General features: G+C 45.2%; 1 protein-coding gene across 1 annotated transcript; it reads right to left on the bottom strand.

Moving 5' to 3' along the window:
* Positions 1 to 5,444: 5,444 nt before the first annotated feature.
* On the bottom strand, positions 5,445 to 18,324 carry LOC140908787 (uncharacterized). Its single transcript, XM_073336661.2, has 3 exons — positions 17,724 to 18,324; positions 16,831 to 17,136; positions 5,445 to 5,566 (listed from the first exon to the last, which is right to left on the bottom strand). The coding sequence occupies exons 1-3, from the start codon at positions 18,304 to 18,306 to the stop codon at positions 5,445 to 5,447; spliced, it is 1,011 nt and encodes a 336-aa protein (XP_073192762.1). The 5' UTR covers positions 18,307 to 18,324.
* Positions 18,325 to 19,600: the final 1,276 nt, after the last annotated feature.

Genomic DNA, 19,600 nt, shown 5'->3' with positions numbered 1-19,600 from the left:
AAACAGTACCAAAAACTAAGAGACCTCTTAATTAGTAATACCCTGGAATTTAAACTATGGGGAATCAAACTCATTTGTGATTTTACTACAGAACTTCTTTAATGTGATCCAACACGCCACCCAACCCCACCCCTTCCCCCAAGGCCCCTATGTCCCTTTAACAGCTGTACCCAGCTTAGCTGAATAGATACACTGGGGGAGCTGCAAGGAGTTCTGATATAGCCATCTAAGTAGTAACACTAGACTCTGAGTTGCCAAGCTGAATCTACACTAAATGATATCTTTTGATCTTCCTAAAATCCTGACCGAGTGTCCTTACGCAGAACCCACAAACACCACATGGTATTAGGAGAGGATGGATAAGAGTGAGAAGAGAATGCAGGACAAAAGAGGTGTAGAAAATTGAACAGCTGAGAGCTCCACCAGAGTTGAAGTTATCTGGCAATGCAGCAGATAACAGGAAGAGATTTCAACAGAGATTTCAGCCTGTACATGAAAGCAAGCAGCTTCATTGAAAAAGAAAATTATCAGAATATATTTTTTAAAAAAATATTGCAGGGCCAGAAGAGATAGATGTTTATAACAGTGCAGTTCAGTCAGACAAAGCAAGCCTGCTTTAAGACAGTTATCCAGAAGTTTGAAGACTACTGTGCACCCAAGACAAATTACATTTTTGAAAGATATAAATTTCACATCAGAACTCAGAGAGAAGGAGAACCGTTTGAAAAATGTATGTTGGATTTCAAACAATTGAGCCAAATGTAATTAGGAACAGCTCACAGATTCAATAGTCAGAGGTCAAATAGTGATGGGTATTCGAGATTCAAAGATTAGAAAAAGACAGTTGGAAGATCCGGATTTGAACCTGGAGAAGGTAGTCAGAATATGCCAAGCAAAGGTTACCCAGAACAAATTGGCACTTTTGGAGGGAAAACAAGACACTGCTTTGATGGACAGAATCACTAACCCTCAATGCAAAGGGAAAGCACAAAGGCAGTACAGAGCAGAAATGAACAACAAGCCTGCAGAAAGCAAGTTTGCAAGAAAGGAGTTTGTTGAGGGCAACAAAAAAGAATTGGTCAAAGTGTGGATGCAAACACAGACCCAAGAAATGTCCCACCTTTGGACAAGGTTGCAACTAATGAAACAAAGTCAATCATTTTGCAGGAGTATGCAAGCAGGAACAAAAAAAGAAACACCGTAAGCATGCTGTGTACCAAGAGAACCGTGCTAGCAATACAGGAGAAGAGTTTTCTTTAGGAGCTTTGAATGAAGCAGCAGCACCAAGTGTTTGGACTATTACCTTGGAAACGAATGGCACTTTTGTGACTTTTAAGCGGTGCTCAAGCAAATGTGGTAATAGCATATATTTTAATGGGTCTAAAGAAAAAAATGGGGTAGATTGACAATAGATGAGTAAAGTTAAGGGCTTACACTGGCGACCTCCTTCCGACTCTTGGCACATATGAGCTAAAGGTAAAGTTAAAAAATAAGAGAGAAATAATAAAAAATTATAATTGCGCCAAGAAAAAATGTGCCTATACTGGGCTTGAAAACATGTCAAGCTCGAGGGTTAATACAGAGACTATATTCATTAGGGGCAAGGGGAGGCAGGTATTAAGAAGCAGTTTCAAGATGTCTTTAAGAGCATAGGAAAACTGCCAGTAGGTTATCAAATTGAATTAACAGAGCCTTATTTTCCCATCATACATTCCCCTAGGAATACTTCTCTAGACCTGAGGGGGGGGGGGAAAACCTGAGAGGAACTAGACAAATTATTGGTACTAGAGATAATCAGGAAAGTAGAAGAGCCTACAGAATGGGTTCCTTCCTTAGTAATTGTAGAAAAGAAAGATGGAATCCTTAGATTATGCTTAGATCATAAAGAACTTAACGCATATGTCAAAAGAGCACATTTTCCCAAGTCCATTTGGGAATAACTTTCTAAAGAAATGGCTGGTGCGAAATATTTCTCCACATTGGATGCATCAGCAGAATTTTGGCAAATCTCCTTAGATGTGAGTAGCACATATTTATGCACTTTTAATTCACCATTGGGAATTTTTGCAGACTGCTTTTGCAGGCTGCCATTCAGATTAAGATCTGCACCCAAGGTATTTCATAGGACAATGCAACAAATATTCAAAGGTATAGAAGGTGCTGAGATATAAATTTCAGAGTAGCAGCCATGTTAGTCTGTATCTGCAAAAAGAACAGGAGGACTTGTGGCACCTTAGAGACTAACCTGAGCATAAGCTTTCGTGGGCTACAGCCCACTTCATTGGATGCATAGAATGGAACATACAGTAAGAAGATATATATGTACATATAAACAGTGGTGCACTGGAGCCGGTTCTCATGGGTTTGAGTGAACGGGTTGTTACATTTTGAACCAGTTTTAGAACCGGTTGTTAAAAATTGTTACGGCTCCCTGAGCTCCCGGCGGGGAAGCCTCCCCCCGGCCCCTCCCCCGCCTTCCCCCCTCTCGCAGAGCCTCAGTGTGCCATGCCGCCGGCGACAGTGCTCTGGACCGCTCCTGGGCCGCTCTACAGCTCCTGACTCTTTGAGCGGCATGGTCAGGGGGTGGGGCTGTGAGCTCCAGCAGCCCGCGCGGCATCCAGACATGCTGCCCTGAGCAGCACGGTCAGGGGGCTGGGCTGGGGCTGGGAGGAGGGGTTGGATAAGGGGCAGGGTGCAGCTGGAGGGGGTGGAGGTTCTGGGGGGGCGGTCAGGGGACGGGGAATGGGCGGGGTTGGGTAGGCGAGGGAGTTCCGGGGGGTCTGTCGGGTAGGGCCGGTGCAACCACTAGGCTGATTAGGCGGCTGCCTAGGGCACCTAGTGGTTGGGGGCACCAAAAAGCAGTGCCCCCCATATTTTTTTTAAACAGAGGAGCACAAGGTTGCCGCTGCTGCCCACCTCCTGGCTCCAGGGGCCGCCCACGGTGTGGCCAGTCCCTCCCCCTGGGGGAGCAGCCGGCGGTGGAGCGGGGAAGGGGAGGGTTTAGTGCTAGCAGCTACGCCTTCTTCCCCACTTTGTGGGCCAAGCCGGGCTCCCCGCCACCCCCGGGGCTCTCAGCGGCAGCTGCCACTGAGCAACCAGGGCACCCCTCCCCCAGCCAGTGCCACCCCCTCCAATGCCCACCGACTAGCTACCTTCTCCCCTGTGCACCCCCCACCCCAATAACCCACCCTGTCCTGCCACTTTTGCCTCTGGGCAACCTCCACCCAGCAACCCACCCCCCCCCCAGCCAGCCACGGTCACCTTCACGCCTGCATCAACCTCGGGACCCCCCCCCCCCCGACCTGTCATCTCCCTCCTGTCCATTCCTACCTTGTGCAAACCCCTCCCTGCCACCTTCACCCCCCTGCAACAACCCCGGGCACATACACACACACCCCGCCTGCCAACCCCTTGCAACAACCCCTTCCTGCCTACTTCTCCGTTGTGCCATTCCCTCCCTGCCACTGCACGCTCTGCAACGAGCCCCTTTTGCCTCTGTGCAATCTCTTCCCTGGCATTACACCCCCGCCCCCTCCACCTCTTGGCACATCCCTTAAATCAGAACTTTTTATAGGGAACCAGTTGTTAAGATTTTGTCAGCTCATCACTGTATACAGAGAACACGAGAAGGTGGAAGTAGCCATACCAACTGTAAGAGGCTAATTAATTAAGATAAGCTATTATCAGCAGGAGAAAAAAACTTTTGTAGTGATAATCAAGATGGCCCATTTAGACAGTTGACAAGAAGGTGTGAGGATACTTAACATGGGGAAATAGATTCAATATGTGTAATGACCCAGCCTCGCCCAGTCTCTATTCAAATCCAAGTTAATTGTATCTAATTTACATATTAATTCAAGCTTAGCAGTTTCTCGTTGGAGTCCATTTTTGAAGCTTTTCTGTTGCAAAATTGCCACCTTTAACTCTGTTACTGAGTGACCAGAGAGGTTAAAATGTTCTCCTACCTGTTTTTTAATGTTATGATTCCTGATGTCAGATTTGTGTCCATTTATTCTTTTGCGAAGAGACTGTCCTGTTTGGCCAATGTACATGGCAGAGGGGCATTGCTGACACATGATGGCATATATCACATTGGTAGATTTGTAGGTGAACGAGCCCCTTATGGTGTGGCTAATGTGTTTCTCATATAGGGAAGAACAAAGGAAGAACATAACCACAGGTTACAGAGAACACTGGAAAAGGATAGGGCAGTTAAATTAATATTAAATAAGCAGAAATGTAAATTTCAGGTCTGAGATAATACATACTTGGGAGAAAGACTGACTGAACATGGAGTCCAAATATATCATCATAGAGTCCTGGCAATTACAAACATGCCACCCCAGTAGACAAATAAGGGAGTACAACGATTCTTAGGATGGTCAACTTAGTGTTGCTCATTTGGCTGCTAAACTCAGCAACCTTAGAGCACTCTTGCACGTAATCAGTGGACATGGGATGCCAATCTCGAGAGGGAATTTAAAAATTTGAAATCGCTAATTTAGAGGACTCCTGTCCTTAGATTTTATGATTGCAAGAGATGGACTGAGGTGTCCACAGATGCCTCAAAGGAAGGCATAGGGCAACTTTACTGCAAAAGTGTGATGAACACTGGAGACCAGTAGTATATCCTTCCAGGGCACTCCCTAAAACTGAGTATCAATACGTACAAATTGAGAAGGAGGTTTTAGCTTTGGTGCATGGCGCCAAGAAATTTCATGTGTTCATCTATGGGTGACTAATTATTGTTGAGACAGGCCATAGGCCTTTAATATCCATTGCAAAGATGGGACTGGCTGACACTCCTCTCAGAATACAGAGATTTTTTTTTCAATTGCAGTTATATGATTTGCAAATAGAATATAAACCAGGAAGGGATTCAGTGGAAGCAGATTCTCTGTCTAGAGTTTTTGACACTACTGTAGCAGAAAATGATTCAGGATGTGACAGAGTGCATGTGAACCTTATAAAGAAAAACTACCCAGTCTCTGGCAAAACATGGATTGCATTTGCAGCAGCCACAGCACAAGATGGGACCTTGCAAAGAGAGTGATCAAAGCTATATCAATAGATTGGCCTGGACACCATATATCTAGTCCATATTTTAATTTCAAAGAAAAACTTCCAGTGATTGAACTTATTTTATTCAGGGACTACTGATTAACTTTTCCCAGAGTGTTACAGCCTGACGTGCTTATTAGAATTCATGAAGGACATTTAGGAATTGAAAAATAGAAAAGAAGGGCCAAAGGTGTGATCTATTGGCCTCAAATGAATGAGGATATAGAAAAAATGTGAAACCTCACTCTGCACCCCCACCCATTAGGGCAAGTCAGGGCAATTTGGTTCCATGTTTCTGGTCGCCTGGCTCTGATTTTTGCATCCCTATTTCTTTCATTAATTCACAGTGATGAAACTGAAGCCAGCCTTTGTACTTAGTCTTCTTACACTGTAAAGCAGCAGCTGCTGGTTACTTTGTATGCTTTCTGCTCTCTTGGTGTTTGGTGGAGAGAAAGTGCCATCACCATGTACTGCAGGGATTTAGATTTGGTTACTAAAGGGGCCACTAAAGAGAGGCATTAAAGGATAACATTGCATTGGACGTACTCTTTGTTAAAGGAAAGATGGGAAGAGTTGGTGAGAATCTCAAAACACTATGTAGTCTCCATATCACCCATGAGTGAAACTTCCAGTGAAGTCAAAAGTAGGTTTCTGCACTAGTGAAACTGAAAATAGAGCATTTGGTAAAACAAAGGGTAGATTTCATCGATAACTGCTGCCTTTTTTCTGGTTAGAAAATGGGAAAAGTTGTAGGTGAAACCACAATACTGTATTTCATTTTTTAAAATATGATTTTTTTATATGAATTTTGTGGACCCAATCAAAAATTGTGCAGAACTTAAAAAGGAATGCTGTTTGCTTTGTGTTGCAAATGTTATGAAGCAAAGTTTTCATCTGCTCATTAGGGAACATTTGAGACATTTATGCCTCAAAGGCACAATCCCTCTGAGGTGAGATAATTCTTCACCACTCCCCTATTCTGGGCTGTGGCTAAATATCACAAGCTAGCCCTAAGCATTTCTTAAACAATACAATCACTGTTCAATACAACCTATGAATCAGTTACAACCTATGAATGAGTGAGTTTAACACATCACCTTCCATACCATGTGGCTGAAGTTTAGACACACACAAAAAGACTCCTTAGCTTGAAATATTCATGACTGTGTAAAGAAAAAAATCTTATATTAAAAATTGTTGTTTTAATACTGCAGATTATTTACACGACTAAAAATATCTAGCATCTAATTTATTTTGCACCATTTATTCTTTTTGTGTCTCACTCAGCTTGGACAGTAAAGCTCAACTGGACTGCTTCCCTTTCTTTTTAGTGTCATTTTCACTTCCTACTTCTCCACTTGAGCTCAATGCTGTTATCTTTGGTTTCATGACTCTCTTCATGACATATTATTTCTTTTGAAACTTTCTTAAAACCAATAGTGAAAACATTTCCATATATAGAGGCAGTTTGTAGGCCTCTATGGTACAAAAATTCAAGGCAACGCTTTAACTAATTTGACACTGACTTTTTCAAATTTTATTTAGAGTCTGATCCTATCATTTGATTTTTGGTGATGACTTAAAAGGGCATTGAGTATGTTCCCTGATGATTTGGGCCCTAAAAAATGTACTTGGACAATTTCTTCCACTCTAAGCATGTTTTTAGAAGTAGCAGTGTCAGAGATGCTTCTCTTCTGTATTGCAGTAAATGGTCTATCTGTAATAATCAAAGCTAAGCTCACATTTGGCTCCACACCAGATAGAAGTCATAAATACCACTTTTTGCTTATTGTCAAACTAAGCAGTTTTATGACCATTTCAAACAATAGTCTTTGCTCATCCCTCCTCTACACAGCGCACGTAAAAGAAGAATGAGTGAGAGTGGAGCATAATTCATCTATCTTGCATAACTTATTTGTAAATGGTTCTGTCCCACAGGAGAAAAGGCTTTTGCCTCATTGAGTTTCTAGGGTGAATTGAGAAAAATTTTTCTCCCAGTGAATAACCTAGATTTCTGTAGAACATGGGAAGAAAATATTCAGCCATTGAACTGCCTGATCTGATTTTAAGAATCAGAGGAAAACATATCCCAGTCCGCTATGACTGTCTTTGGGTTGGATGGTGAAAATTTACATTTTTTCCACTGACAGCAACAGAGCTTGTTGGCCCCATGATATTTTATGTAGTACAACTTTTAAATATTTGTTTACACTGCACTTTCCCCATGTTCAGTATAACAAATCAGATGTCAGATGAGTACCCTGTGCAGGATGGGTGTTTTAGTCTCTTACAAGACTGTTCAGAGGAAATGTCAGTTAGCAAACAATGGGGAAAAGATGTTTGGTTGTCTAAAGAACAATAATAGAACTGTGGGAAATAATAAGAAACATTCTGTCATGGAAGTGAAAGGGATTATATTATGAATATCAGGAAGAGAACTAATTGGAAATTATATCATCCCACCTCATTCATCTGACTGGAACACACTCCTAAATGAACACAGATCTGTGTATGTGGGTGACACTGATTGCTTGAGAGATGTTTTAATCAGTTTAATTGGCCAAGTGTCTCCACATCAATTTAGGAACTCTGGCTTCTACTCTAAATAAATGAGTTCAGATTTTGACACCAGCATATTCTTGTTCATTTCTCCCCCTCAATGCAGACAGCAAATACACAGTCAAAGCAATGTGTTCATTTTAAAGTGCTTACTTTGGAAAGCAGGATTTTGTGGTTTAGCTCCACATAGCTGGAATAAACTACAAGATTCATTACACCAGGAATCAGCATTATCTGGGTTTAAGAAATATTTAATCCCTTATTTTAAAAGATTGGTCAACATAAAATGAACTGAATGTTTGACTGATCACTCTACTTTACATTCACTATCCCATGTTATATTGGAGTGACATTGTCTGACTGGTTTCTCCTGCAGCCTTTGGGAAAATTAGATGTCACAGTAATCTGTCACGGTAATCATCATTGTAAATACATTTTAATGTAGAGAACTTCCCTTTAAAAGGATACTGTTAACTTAAAAATGATATTCTTTTTTGAAAATGTTGTCCCTATTAATATTATAAGAAACACCTACAATTACTGTAACTGAAAGAGTTTAGCGAAAATGCTTTTTTCCCCAGTTTGTTTGCTTTGTGTATTTGACAGCATTCTCTGTATTATCAGTTTTACTTTTATCATTATGATGTCAGCCATTCTTCCCTTTGTCCTGGTGGGCTTTTTACAAAGCACTAAGAAGAGAAAATCTTTTTTTTAAAATGGTAAAATATAATTATAAGGTCAAAAATATAAATGATGACGGTACCTAAAATGTCTACTAACTTATTTTTGGAAATTGACTACAGATCCAGTTGATAGCGCCCGTTAAAGGCTAGTGGCCTGAATTTTTCACACGGGCTGAATACCAACATATCCCACTGAAGATAATGGGAGTAGAGGTTGCTCAGCTGGATGAAATTATTTGATCAAAAAATCTTCCTGATTTTGTAAGAAATATCATTTTGATGAAGTTTTCTGATTTTTTAAAAGGGAAAATACTAAATGAAAAAATACATTTTGAACTGACATTTGTTTCAGAATATATTGCTTTGATTGTCTCAGCATTTTTTATTTTGCTATTTCAGTTGTTAGTCCCAATAGAAGACAAAAACAAATTTTAAAATAATAGAATTTCTGTCCCGTGGGTAATTTCATTTTTTGATAAATCTATATGAGACACAAACGTTCCTAAAATGGATATTTTGCTGATTAAAACAAGATTTGGTGCTAGGATTAGAGGTGGGCCCAGGCCACAAACATCTGATCCAGATCCATGGATTTCAGGTCCTCCTAACCCAGGTGGGTGGTCAGCTCCAAAGTTTTGGTTCAACCCATTTGTGATGGGGTGTACACATCCCATCTTTAGAGACTGATCTAAAGTTGACTGAGGTTAATAGAAAGACTTCCATTGATTTCAAAGGGCTTTGAATCAGGCCTAGTATCAAGAAGGGAAAAAGTTAACTGCATTCAGAAGGAAACAGGCCGAGGACCTATCCCAGCCTAGAGAAGTTGATCATCCTGTCTGTCAAGAAGAGTAGACCCCCACCTGGCCTCATTAGATTATAGAGGCAGCAGTAGTGATGCCACATTTAAGATTGAATTGAACTTCTCATTTAGTGTGGACTTATATATATTTAGGGACAGCTTCATCTGGCCATCCTTACTTTCCACTGAGCAGCCAGGCTGCCTGAGGAGTAAGATACTAGATAGGAGCAGAGGTGAAAGTAAGCCGGTAGGCCCCGGAATGGCATACCGGTAAGAGCCGGTGCGCCGTACCAGGACCGGCTTTCCGAGAGGGCAATTTAAAGCCCTGGGGTAGCGATGGCAGGGCTGCGGTGGGGATTTAAAGGGCCCCGGAGCTCCAGCCACCGCTACCCCGCCCCCCCCCGGGCCCTTTAAATCCCAGCCTGAACCCTGCTGCCTGAGCCCTGGTTTTGTGGATTTACCATGTTTCGTGGCCTGCCAGCTCCAGCCGCTGCTACTGACCCGGGGCCCTTTAAATCCCTGCCAGAGCAGCAGGGCTCAGGCTGGGATTTAAAGGGCCCGGGGGCGAGGGGTAGCAGCGGCTGGAGCTCCGGAGCCCTTTAAATCCCTGCCAGAGCCCCGCCGCCGCTACCCCAGGGCTCGGGCAGCAGGGCTCAGGCTGGGATTTAAAGGGCCCTGGAGCTGCAGCCGCTGCTACTGCCCTGGGGCTCTTTAAATCCCCGCCTGAGCCCTGCTGCCGAAGCCCTGGGGTAGCGGTGGAGGGGCTCCAGAGCGGATTTAAAGTGCCGGGGTGGTAGTGGCGGCTGGAGCCCCAAGCCCTTTAAATCCCCGCCTGAGCCCTGCTGCCCGAGCCCTGGGGTAGGGGTGGGGGGGCTCTGGCGGGGATTTAAAGAGCCCCGGAGCGCCAGCCACCGCTACTGCCCTGGCCCTTTAAATTCCCGCCTGAGCCCTGCTGTCGAAGCCCTGGGGTAGTGGCAGTGGGGCTCCGGCAGGTATTTAAAGGGCCAGGGCAGTAGCGGTGGCTGGAGCCCCAGGGCCCTTTAAATCCCCTATGGAGCCCGACCACTGCTACCCCAGGGCTCAGACAGAAGGGATCAGGCAGGGATTTAAAGGGCTCGGGGCTCTGGCAGCCGCTACCACAGCGGAGCCCCAGGCCTTTTAAAGCTCTGCAAGAGCCCAGGGCCCCGGGGTAGTGGTCGCAGCCGGGAGCCCCCAGGGCTCCTCAGTGATTTAAAGGGCCCAGGGCTCTGCTGCGGTAGCGGCAGCTGGAGCCCTGGGCCCTTTAAATTGCCCCTGAGCTCCCAGTCACCTCCGTAGGGGGTGATTTAGAGGGCCCTGGGCTCCCAGCCGCCACTACCGCAGCTGGAGCCCTGGCCCTTTAAATCAAGATTTAAAGGGCCCGGGGATTTAAGGCCATGCCTCTTGAGGCCACGCCCTCTGCTCAGGACTCCAGCGTACCGGTAAATCCTCTAACTTACTTTCACCCCTGGGTAGGAGGACAGAAGGCAAACTGGAATTTGCAATGACTCTATAAAAATGCACATTTTTCATTTACTGAGGTATTTTTGCAGTATCATACTGTCTCTTTAAGAATATATAAATACATGTAAAAATGACATTTCTGAACATTGGTATTCACTGTCTCTCTATTTTTTGGTAATCTATAAACCTTCTTTGGGCCTCTCTACACAGGGACATCCAACTTAACTAAAAAAGTGTGAATTTGAAGTGGATTAGTTAAACAGTATTAAATCCCTGTGTGGACACTGTTATTCAGGTTTAAAATTATTCAGCCTTAAATTGGTTTTAGTTTAATTCACTTTGGAAGTGAGAATTTTGTTTTTAGTGAGATTATTCATTGGATTTGTACTTTACCACCCATAACTGTATGCTAACTTTTTGGGGTGTAGGGAATATATAAACAGGAAAGGAAAGTAGATTGGACTATTTAGAAGGAAAATGTTCTCTGTCTTCTCCTAGTCCAGGGAGGCAACAGAGTCAGGTGATTCCCAGACTGTTCAGATAGCACAGAGTACTTGTGGAAACAGACTGCTATCTTCTCACCACAGGACTGTACTTCTGCCACAGACTTTAAATTGAACACTGCTTGATTTGCCCATTACTTTGGATTCCTCTGGCTGAAGCAAGCCTGCCTATGTTTGGCTGGACCAAACAGAGGAAAACCTTTGCCTTGACTGTCTGTAAGCACTTGCCTATGTGAGGAAACTGACTGGAATAAGTATTCTCCAATAAGTATTTGAACTAGCTCTCTGCATGGATGCTCTATTTTCCAGAATTATAATGTCCCCTGGGGGGGCTATTCCACTGGGTTACATTTTAAGTTCACATCCTACCTTCTTTCAGAATAACTTCCTGGTGTAGACAAGCCTTAAACTGACCAGCGGAAAGGCTGTCTGCAGAGAATTGCATGCTTTAAATAGATGTTATATTTGTGTCCATTTTGTTACATATTCCCAGTTTTGCTGGTACCCAGTGCTATGCTCCCAAGTTATCCTTCATACACAATTATAGAAATATAGGCCAGCCACAAAATTCAGATCTAGATCAGAACATTGATTGTGAATGTTCTCAGAATTCAGAGATCTTTTGATCTGGGGTTTTTGTTGAGTCCATATTCTCTCATGATACCAAACTGCTGTTGTATCATAGCTCCCTACATAGACATCCTGAATCAGGCAGTGAAAACAAACTAGCTTAGCTTCCCACGCTCTGCATCAGCTATTGTTATAAACACAATTAGCTGCCAAAACCAATCCCTGGAATCAAACAAGCTGGACTTGTTGAACACCTGCAGAGATGTGAGAAGTGAGGCGCTCTGCTGAAAAGCCTTGTGGAATCCCTCCAGTGCTAATTTTGATCCTAATTATGCTAACTGCCAGTGAAACTGGAGAAAAATCATCTTTCTGCAGTTCATAAAGAAGCAACAGTTTTTGCATTCCTGTTTTCTCAAAAAGAAAAGGCAACTAATTATTCCAGGTTCAAAACTGTTGTTTCACCGGTCATATTACAGGCAACACCGTACGTGACAATATGTGATTAAAGTTATTATGGAATTGATAGCATTAAGACAGATCATAGTCTAGTCACTATACGTACCATCTCACTGCTGATATATGGGGATGTGTTGTTTCATTGTGCACAATTCATCACATTATAGTTTGTCGGTGCTGTCTTATTGTGCCCCCTATTTTGTCTTTTCTCAAACCGTATTGCATCATATTGCATCATGCATTATTCCATCTGTTGTTCCTTGATAAGCACTTTCTGAGTCATACATGTAGTAATTATATGGAAATATTGTACAGTTCATTATCCCCTGGAGCAAACAGTCTAACAATTAAAAACCTCTACAAAATACAATAAATTTAGCATTTTTAATGCTTTTTGTGAGTGAGGCTAATGGGGCATTTTTTAGGATGTTTCACAAATGTGATAGGAACACCTCACAATATTTGTTTAGTGTGCATGGTGGTACATGATACAATAACTATAATGTGAAAGTGCAATTTTCATTTTGTATGTGGCAACCCCATATGTTATAAAATCTACTATGTGGCTGTCTGTAATAAGATATAGCGTGCTTATATATTTGAGAAAGGTATATATTGAGAGAAAGGAATATCTCCCCTAATAGAGATGATAATGAAGCGTTTAAGGAACCATCCAACATGGAGCCTGCTACAATCTCTAAGATACCATATCTGTTTAGAGTGAAGTAAACTCCTAACCAAAATGTGCAAAGCAGTGTTTAGCCATACAACTCCCCATAAATGTAAATCAGACATGTATGGTTTTAATGCAACTCTTTGAAAACATATACCCCATGAATTACTTTGAAACAATATATTCCTGGAAGCTTGCCTCTGAAGCCAGTACTTCAGAAGGGATATTGCAGTAGCCATAATTCTGTTTCACTGAGACTTAAAAATGTGACACCCCGCCCCTGCAAAGTTCCTCCTTCCACGTTGAATGAATATGGGCACAAGTAGAGCATGGTGGAGACATGGATAAAATCTGGGCTGAGCTCATAGACATAAGCTGTATGTCTCCACATTACAAATCACATTAACTGGATCTGCATCATGTTAATAAATGGGGAAGTTTTCTTTTTGTGTTGTTTTTGTGCACACATTTATGACATAATCCATACAACTAGAGCTGGGATGAACACTGTGACAAGATAGACACAAACATTTATTTGAATAAAAAATATGTATTCACATACATGGCATCTGTTTTCCAAAAACATTGGTAGAGGTGATCTTTTGTTTGGATGAACATTTGCAGAAAGCAAAAGCTGAATGAATTCTCATGCAAATATGTGCTCAAGTGAAGGTTTGCAGCAGAAGTATCTGGCCATCTGGAACTCCCTTTGAGTTCCTTCCTGTTCGTAAAATTCTCAGGCATACAATCAATTAACAGAAACAATACTTTGTGACTTGGGTGCCCAATTCCACACCACTAATGATGACTAGTGAATAGCTAAATGAATAGTCAAAACAAGTAGCTTGCGCACCAACTTCAGGCTAAAATCTGTGTGTGTACACAGGGGTCTTGGAACAATGTGTAGTGGGGGTGTTGATAGCCATTGAACTAAACTGTAAACCTGTATATAATGCAAACCACTTCACACCAGGGGGTGTGGCAGCACCCCTAATTCCAGTTCCTATGTGAGTAACCGTATGTCTACACTACGGAATAAGGTCAAATTTATAGAAGTCGGTTTTTTAGAAATCGGTTTTATATATTCGAGTGTGTGTGTCCCCACAGAAAATGCTCTAAGTGCATTAAGTGCATTAACTCGGCGGAGCGCTTCCACAGTACCGAGGCTAGAGTCGACTTCCGGAGCGTTGCACTGTGGGTAGCTATCCCACAGTTACCGCAGTCTCCGCTGCCCATTGGAATTCTGGGTTGAGATCCCAATGCCTGATGGGGCTAAAACATTGTTGCGGGTGGTTCTGGGTACATATCGTCAGGCCCCCGTTCCCTCCCTCCCTCCGTGAAGGCAAGGGCAGACAATCATTTCGCGCCTTTTTTCCTGAGTTACCTGTGCAGACGCCATACCACTGCAAGCATGGAGCCCGCTCAGGTAACCGTCACCCTATGTCTCCTGGGTGCTGGCAGACGCGGTACGGCATTGCTACACAGTAGCAGCAACCCCTTGCCTTGTGGCAGCAGACGGTACAGTACGACTGGTAGCTGTCATCGTCATGTCCGAGGTGCTCCTGGCCACGTCGGCTGGGAGCGCCTGGGCAGACATGGGCGCAGGGAGTAAATTTGGAGTGACTTGACCAGGTCATTCTCTTTAGTCCTGCAGTCAGTCCTATTGAACCATCTTATGGTGAGCGGGCAGGCGATACGGACTGCTAGCAGTCGTACTGTACCATCTTCTGCCAGGCAGGCAAGAGATGAGGATTGCTAGTAGTCGTATTGTACCATCTTCTGCCAGACAGGCAAGAGATGAGGATGGCTAGCAGTCGTACTGTACCATCTTCTGCTGAGCAGCCATGAGATGTGGATGGCATGCAGTCCTTCTGCACCGTCTGCTGCCAGCCAAAGATGTAAAAGATAGATGGAGTGGGTCAAAACAAGAAATAGACCAGATTTGTTTTGTACTCATTTGCCTCCTCCCCTGTCTAGGGGACTCATTCCTCTAGGTCACACTGCAGTCACTCACAGAGAAGGTGCAGCGAGGTAAATCTAGCCATGTATCAATCAGAGGCCAGACTAATCTCCTTGTTCCAATAAGAACGGTAACTTAGGTGCACCATTTCTTATTGGAACCCTCCGTGAAGTCCTGCCTGAAATACTCCTTGATGTACAGGCACCGCCTTTGTTGATTTTAGCTCCCTGAAGCCAACCCTGTAAGCCGTGTCGTCAGTCGCCCCTCCCTCCGTCAGAGCAACGGCAGACAATCGTTCCGCGCCTTTTTTCTGTGCGGACACCATACCAAGGCAAGCATGGAGGCCGCTCAGCTCACTTTGGCAATTAGGAGCACATTAAACACCACACGCATTATCCAGCAGTATATGCAGCACCAGAACCTGGCAAAGCGATACTGGGCGAGGAGGCGACGTCAGCGCGGTCACGTGAGTGATCAGGACATGGACACAGATTTCTCTGAAAGCATGGGCCCTGCCAATGCATGTATCATGGTGCTAATGGGGCAGGTTCATGCTGTGGAACGCCGATTCTGGGCTCGGGAAACAAGCACAGACTGGTGGGACCGCATAGTGTTGCAGGTCTGGGACGATTCCCAGTGGCTGCGAAACTTTCGCATGCGTAAGGGCACTTTCATGGAACTTTGTGACTTGCTTTCCCCTGCCCTGAGGCGCATGAATACCAAGATGAGAGCATCCCTCACAGTTGAGAAGCGAGTGGCGATAGCCCTGTGGAAGCTTGCAACGCAAGACAGCTACCGGTCAGTTGGGAATCAATTTGGAGTGGGCAAATCTACTGTGGGGGCTGCTGTGATGCAAGTAGCCCACGCAATCAAAGATCTGCTGATATCAAGGGTAGTGACCCTGGGAAATGTTCAGGTCATAGTGGATGGCTTTGCTGCAATGGGATTCCCTAACTGTGGTGGGGCTATAGACGGAACCCATATCCCTATCTTGGCACCGGAGCACCAAGCCGCCGAGTACATAAACCGCAAGGGGTACTTTTCGATAGTGCTGCAAGCTCTGGTGGATCACAAGGGACGTTTCACCAACATCAACGTGGGATGGCCGGGAAAGGTGCATGAAGCTCGCATCTTCAGGAACTCTGGTCTGTTTCAAAAGCTGCAGGAAGGGACTTTATTCTCAGACCAGAAAATAACTGTTGGGGATGTTGAAATGCCTATATGTATCCTTGGGGACCCAGCCTACCCCTTAATGCCATGGCTCATGAAGCCGTACACAGGCAGCCTGTTCAGCTACAGGCTGAGCAAGTGCAGAATGGTGGTAGAATGTGCATTTGGACGTTTAAAGGCACGCTGGCGCAGTTTACTGACTCGCTTAGACCTCAGCGAAACCAATATTCCCACTGTTATTACTGCTTGCTGTGTGCTCCACAATATCTGTGAGAGTAAGGGGGAGACGTTTATGGCGGGGTGGGAGGTTGAGGCAAATCGCCTGGCTGCTGGTTACGCGCAGCCAGACACCAGGGCGGTTAGAAGAGCACAGGAGGGCGCGGTACACATCAGAGAAGCTTTGAAAACCAGTTTCATGACTGGCCAGGCTACGGTGTGAAAGTTCTGTTTGTTTCTTCTTGATGAAACCCCCCGCCCCTTGGTTCACTCTACTTCCCTGTAAGCTAACCACCCGCCCCTCCTCCCTTCAATCACCGCTTGCAGAGGCAATAAAGTCATTGTTGCTTCACATTCATGCATTCTTTATTCATTCATCACACAAATAGGGGGATGACTACCACGGTAGCCCAGGAGGGGTGGTGGAGGAGGGAAGGAAAATGCCACACAGCACTTTAAGCACAGCACTTTAAAAGTTTACAACTTTAAAATTTATTGAATGACAGCCTTCTTTTTTTTTGGGCAATCCTCTGTGGTGGAGTGGCTGGTTGGCCGGAGGCCCCCCCACCGCGTTCTTGGGCATCTGGGTGTGGAGGCTATGGAAATTGGGGAGGAGGGTGGTTGGTTACAGAGGGGCTGCAGTGGCAGTCTGTGCTCCAGCTGCCTTTGCTGCAGCTCAACCATACACTGGAGCATACTGGTTTGGTCTTGCAGCAGCCTCAGCATTGAATCCTGCCTCCTCTCATCACGCTGCCGCCACATTTGAGCTTCAGCCCTGTCTTCAGCCCGCCACTTACTCTCTTCAGCCCACCACCTCTCCTCCCGGTCATTTTGTGCTTTCCTGCACTCTGACATTATTTGCCTCCACGCATTCGTCTGTGCTCTGTCAGTGTGGGAGGACAGCATGAGCTCGGAGAACATTTCATCGCGAGTGCATTTTTTTTTTCTAAGCTTCACTAGCCTCTGGGAAGGAGAAGATCCTGTGATCATTGAAACACATGCAGCTGGTGGAGAAAAAAAAAGGGACAGCGGTATTTAAAAAGACACATTTTATAAAACAGTGGCTACACTCTTTCAGGGTAAACCTTGCTGTTAACATTACATACATAGCACATGTGCTTTCGTTACAAGGTCGCATTTTGCCTCCTCCCACCGCGTGACTACCCCCTCAACCTTCCCCCCTCCCTGTGGCTAACAGCGGGGAACATTTCTGTTTAGCCACAGGCAAACAGCCCATCAGGAATGGGCTCCTCTGAGTGTCCCCTGAAGAAAAGCACTCTATTTCAACCAGGTGACCATGAATTATATCTCACTCTCCTGAGGATAACACAGAGAGATAAAGAACGGATGTTGTTTGAATGCCAGCAAACATACACTGCAATGCTTTGTTGTACAATGATTCCCGAGTACGTGTTACTGGCCTGGAGTGGTAAAGTGTCCTACCATAAAGGACGCAATAAGGCTGCCCTCCCCAGAAACCTTTTGCAAAGGCTTTAGGACTACATCTAGGAGAACCGCAAATGCCAGGGCAAAGTAATCTTTCACATGCTTGCTTTTAAACCATGTATAGTATTTTAAAAGGTACACTCACCAGAGGTCCCTTCTCCGCCTGCTGGGTCCAGGAGGCAGCCTTGGGTGGGTTCGGGGGGTACTGGCTCCAGGTCTAGGGTGAGAAACAGTTCCTGGCTGTCGGGAAAACCGGTTTCTCCGCTTGCTTGCTGTGAACTATCTACAACCTCCTCCTCATCATCATCTTCTTCGTCCCCAAAACCTGCTTCCGTATTGCCTCCATCTCCATTGAAGGAGTCAAACAACACGGCTGGGGTAGTGGTGGCTGAACCCCCTAAAATGGCATGCAGCTCATCATAGAAGCGGCATGTTTGGGGCTCTGACCCAGAGCGGCTGTTCGCCTCTCTGGTTTTCTGGTAGGCTTGCCTCAGCTCCTTCAGTTTCACGCGGCACTGCTTCGGGTCCCTGTTATGGCCTCTGTCCTTCATGCCCTGGGAGATTTTGACAAAGGTTTTGGCATTTCGAAAACTGGAACGGAGTTCTGATAGCACGGATTCCTCTCCCCAAACAGCGATCAGATCCCATACCTCCCGTTCGGTCCATGCTGGAGCTCTTTTGCGATTCTGGGACTCCATCATGATCACCTGTGCTGATGAGCTCTGCATGGTCACCTGCAGCTTGCCACGCTAGCCAAACAGGAAATGAGATTCAAAAGTTCGCGGTTCTTTTCCTGTCTACCTGGCCAGTGCATCTGAGTTGAGAGTGCTGTCCAGAGCGGTCATAATGGAGCACTCTGGGATAGCTCCCGGAGGCCAATACCATCGAATTGTGTCCACAGTACCCCAAATTCGAGCCAGCAACGTCGATTTAAGCACTAATCCACTTGTCAGGGGTGGAGTAAGGAAATCGATTTTAAGAGCCCTTTAAGTCGAAATAAAGGGCTTCATTGTGTGGACGGGTGCAGGTTTACATCGATTTAACGCTGCTAAATTCGACCTAAAGTCCTAGTGTAGACCAGGGCTAAGGATGGCCAGATTAAGCTGTCGCTAAGTATACATAACTCCACACTAAATGAGAAGCTCACTTCAATCTCACCTGTTAGATCACTACTGCTGCCTCTATAATCTAATGAGGTCAGGTATGGATCTACTCTTTTTAACAGACAGGATAAGCAGCTTTCCCAGACTGGGATAGGTCCTTGGCCTTTTCCTTTGAATGCGGTTAACTCCTTCCCTTCCTAGTATCGGACCTGATTCAATTAAAATGTACCCTATGAAGAAAACTGGCACAAGACCTGTATATGATGTATTTCGAGGGCTTAAATGGGGAGTAAGTGATATGCAGATGTTGTGCTTGTCCTCTTCACAGGGCTGAAAGTCATACAAAGTGTGTGTTTGCATAATGAGACACTGAGAGAGAAGGACCTGGCTGCCTGGGAGAAAAGAGTACGTGGAGCAGGGCTGGGGGAAGGCCAGAAGAGCTGGGGAGCTACAGCCTGGAGAACCCGCAGGCTGCAGGCCTTGCTAAAGGCGAGGAAAGGTACTGGGGTTACAGAGGTGTAGCCTGAGAACAGGCAAAGGTAGCAGTTCCAAACCCCTCTTGCTGATGATGAGTGGTTTACAGACTGCAGTCTGCCCCAGTGAGCGGGGGCTAGATGCTGACTGGCAGGAGCCACTGAGGCAAGGTAGGGATAGAGGGTGGGGGGGTTTCCCCTGGGAGGGGAGACCCAGAGTGTGGGGGCACTGCCAGGAGGCAGCACCCCAAGGTAAAGGGGCACTGGGGTCCGGAAGGGACACGGGAGCCAGCGGCAGGTGAGTCACCGGTTGCAGAGGTCGCTCTGGGCTGGAAGAGCTAATTCCTGAGACAACCAGCCGGAGGTGCCGCACAGGTGAGTCATTGCCTCGCTATAGTGTCAAAGTATATAATTTTTCTGTAACCTGTGTCCTTTCTTACTGCTCC

Source organism: Lepidochelys kempii, chromosome 3, assembly GCF_965140285.1.
Source record: "Lepidochelys kempii isolate rLepKem1 chromosome 3, rLepKem1.hap1, whole genome shotgun sequence".
In the NCBI taxonomy this organism is placed as follows: domain Eukaryota; kingdom Metazoa; phylum Chordata; order Testudines; family Cheloniidae; genus Lepidochelys; species Lepidochelys kempii.
Note: the sequence above shows the minus strand (reverse complement) of the source record. Positions and strands in the feature narration are given on the sequence as shown.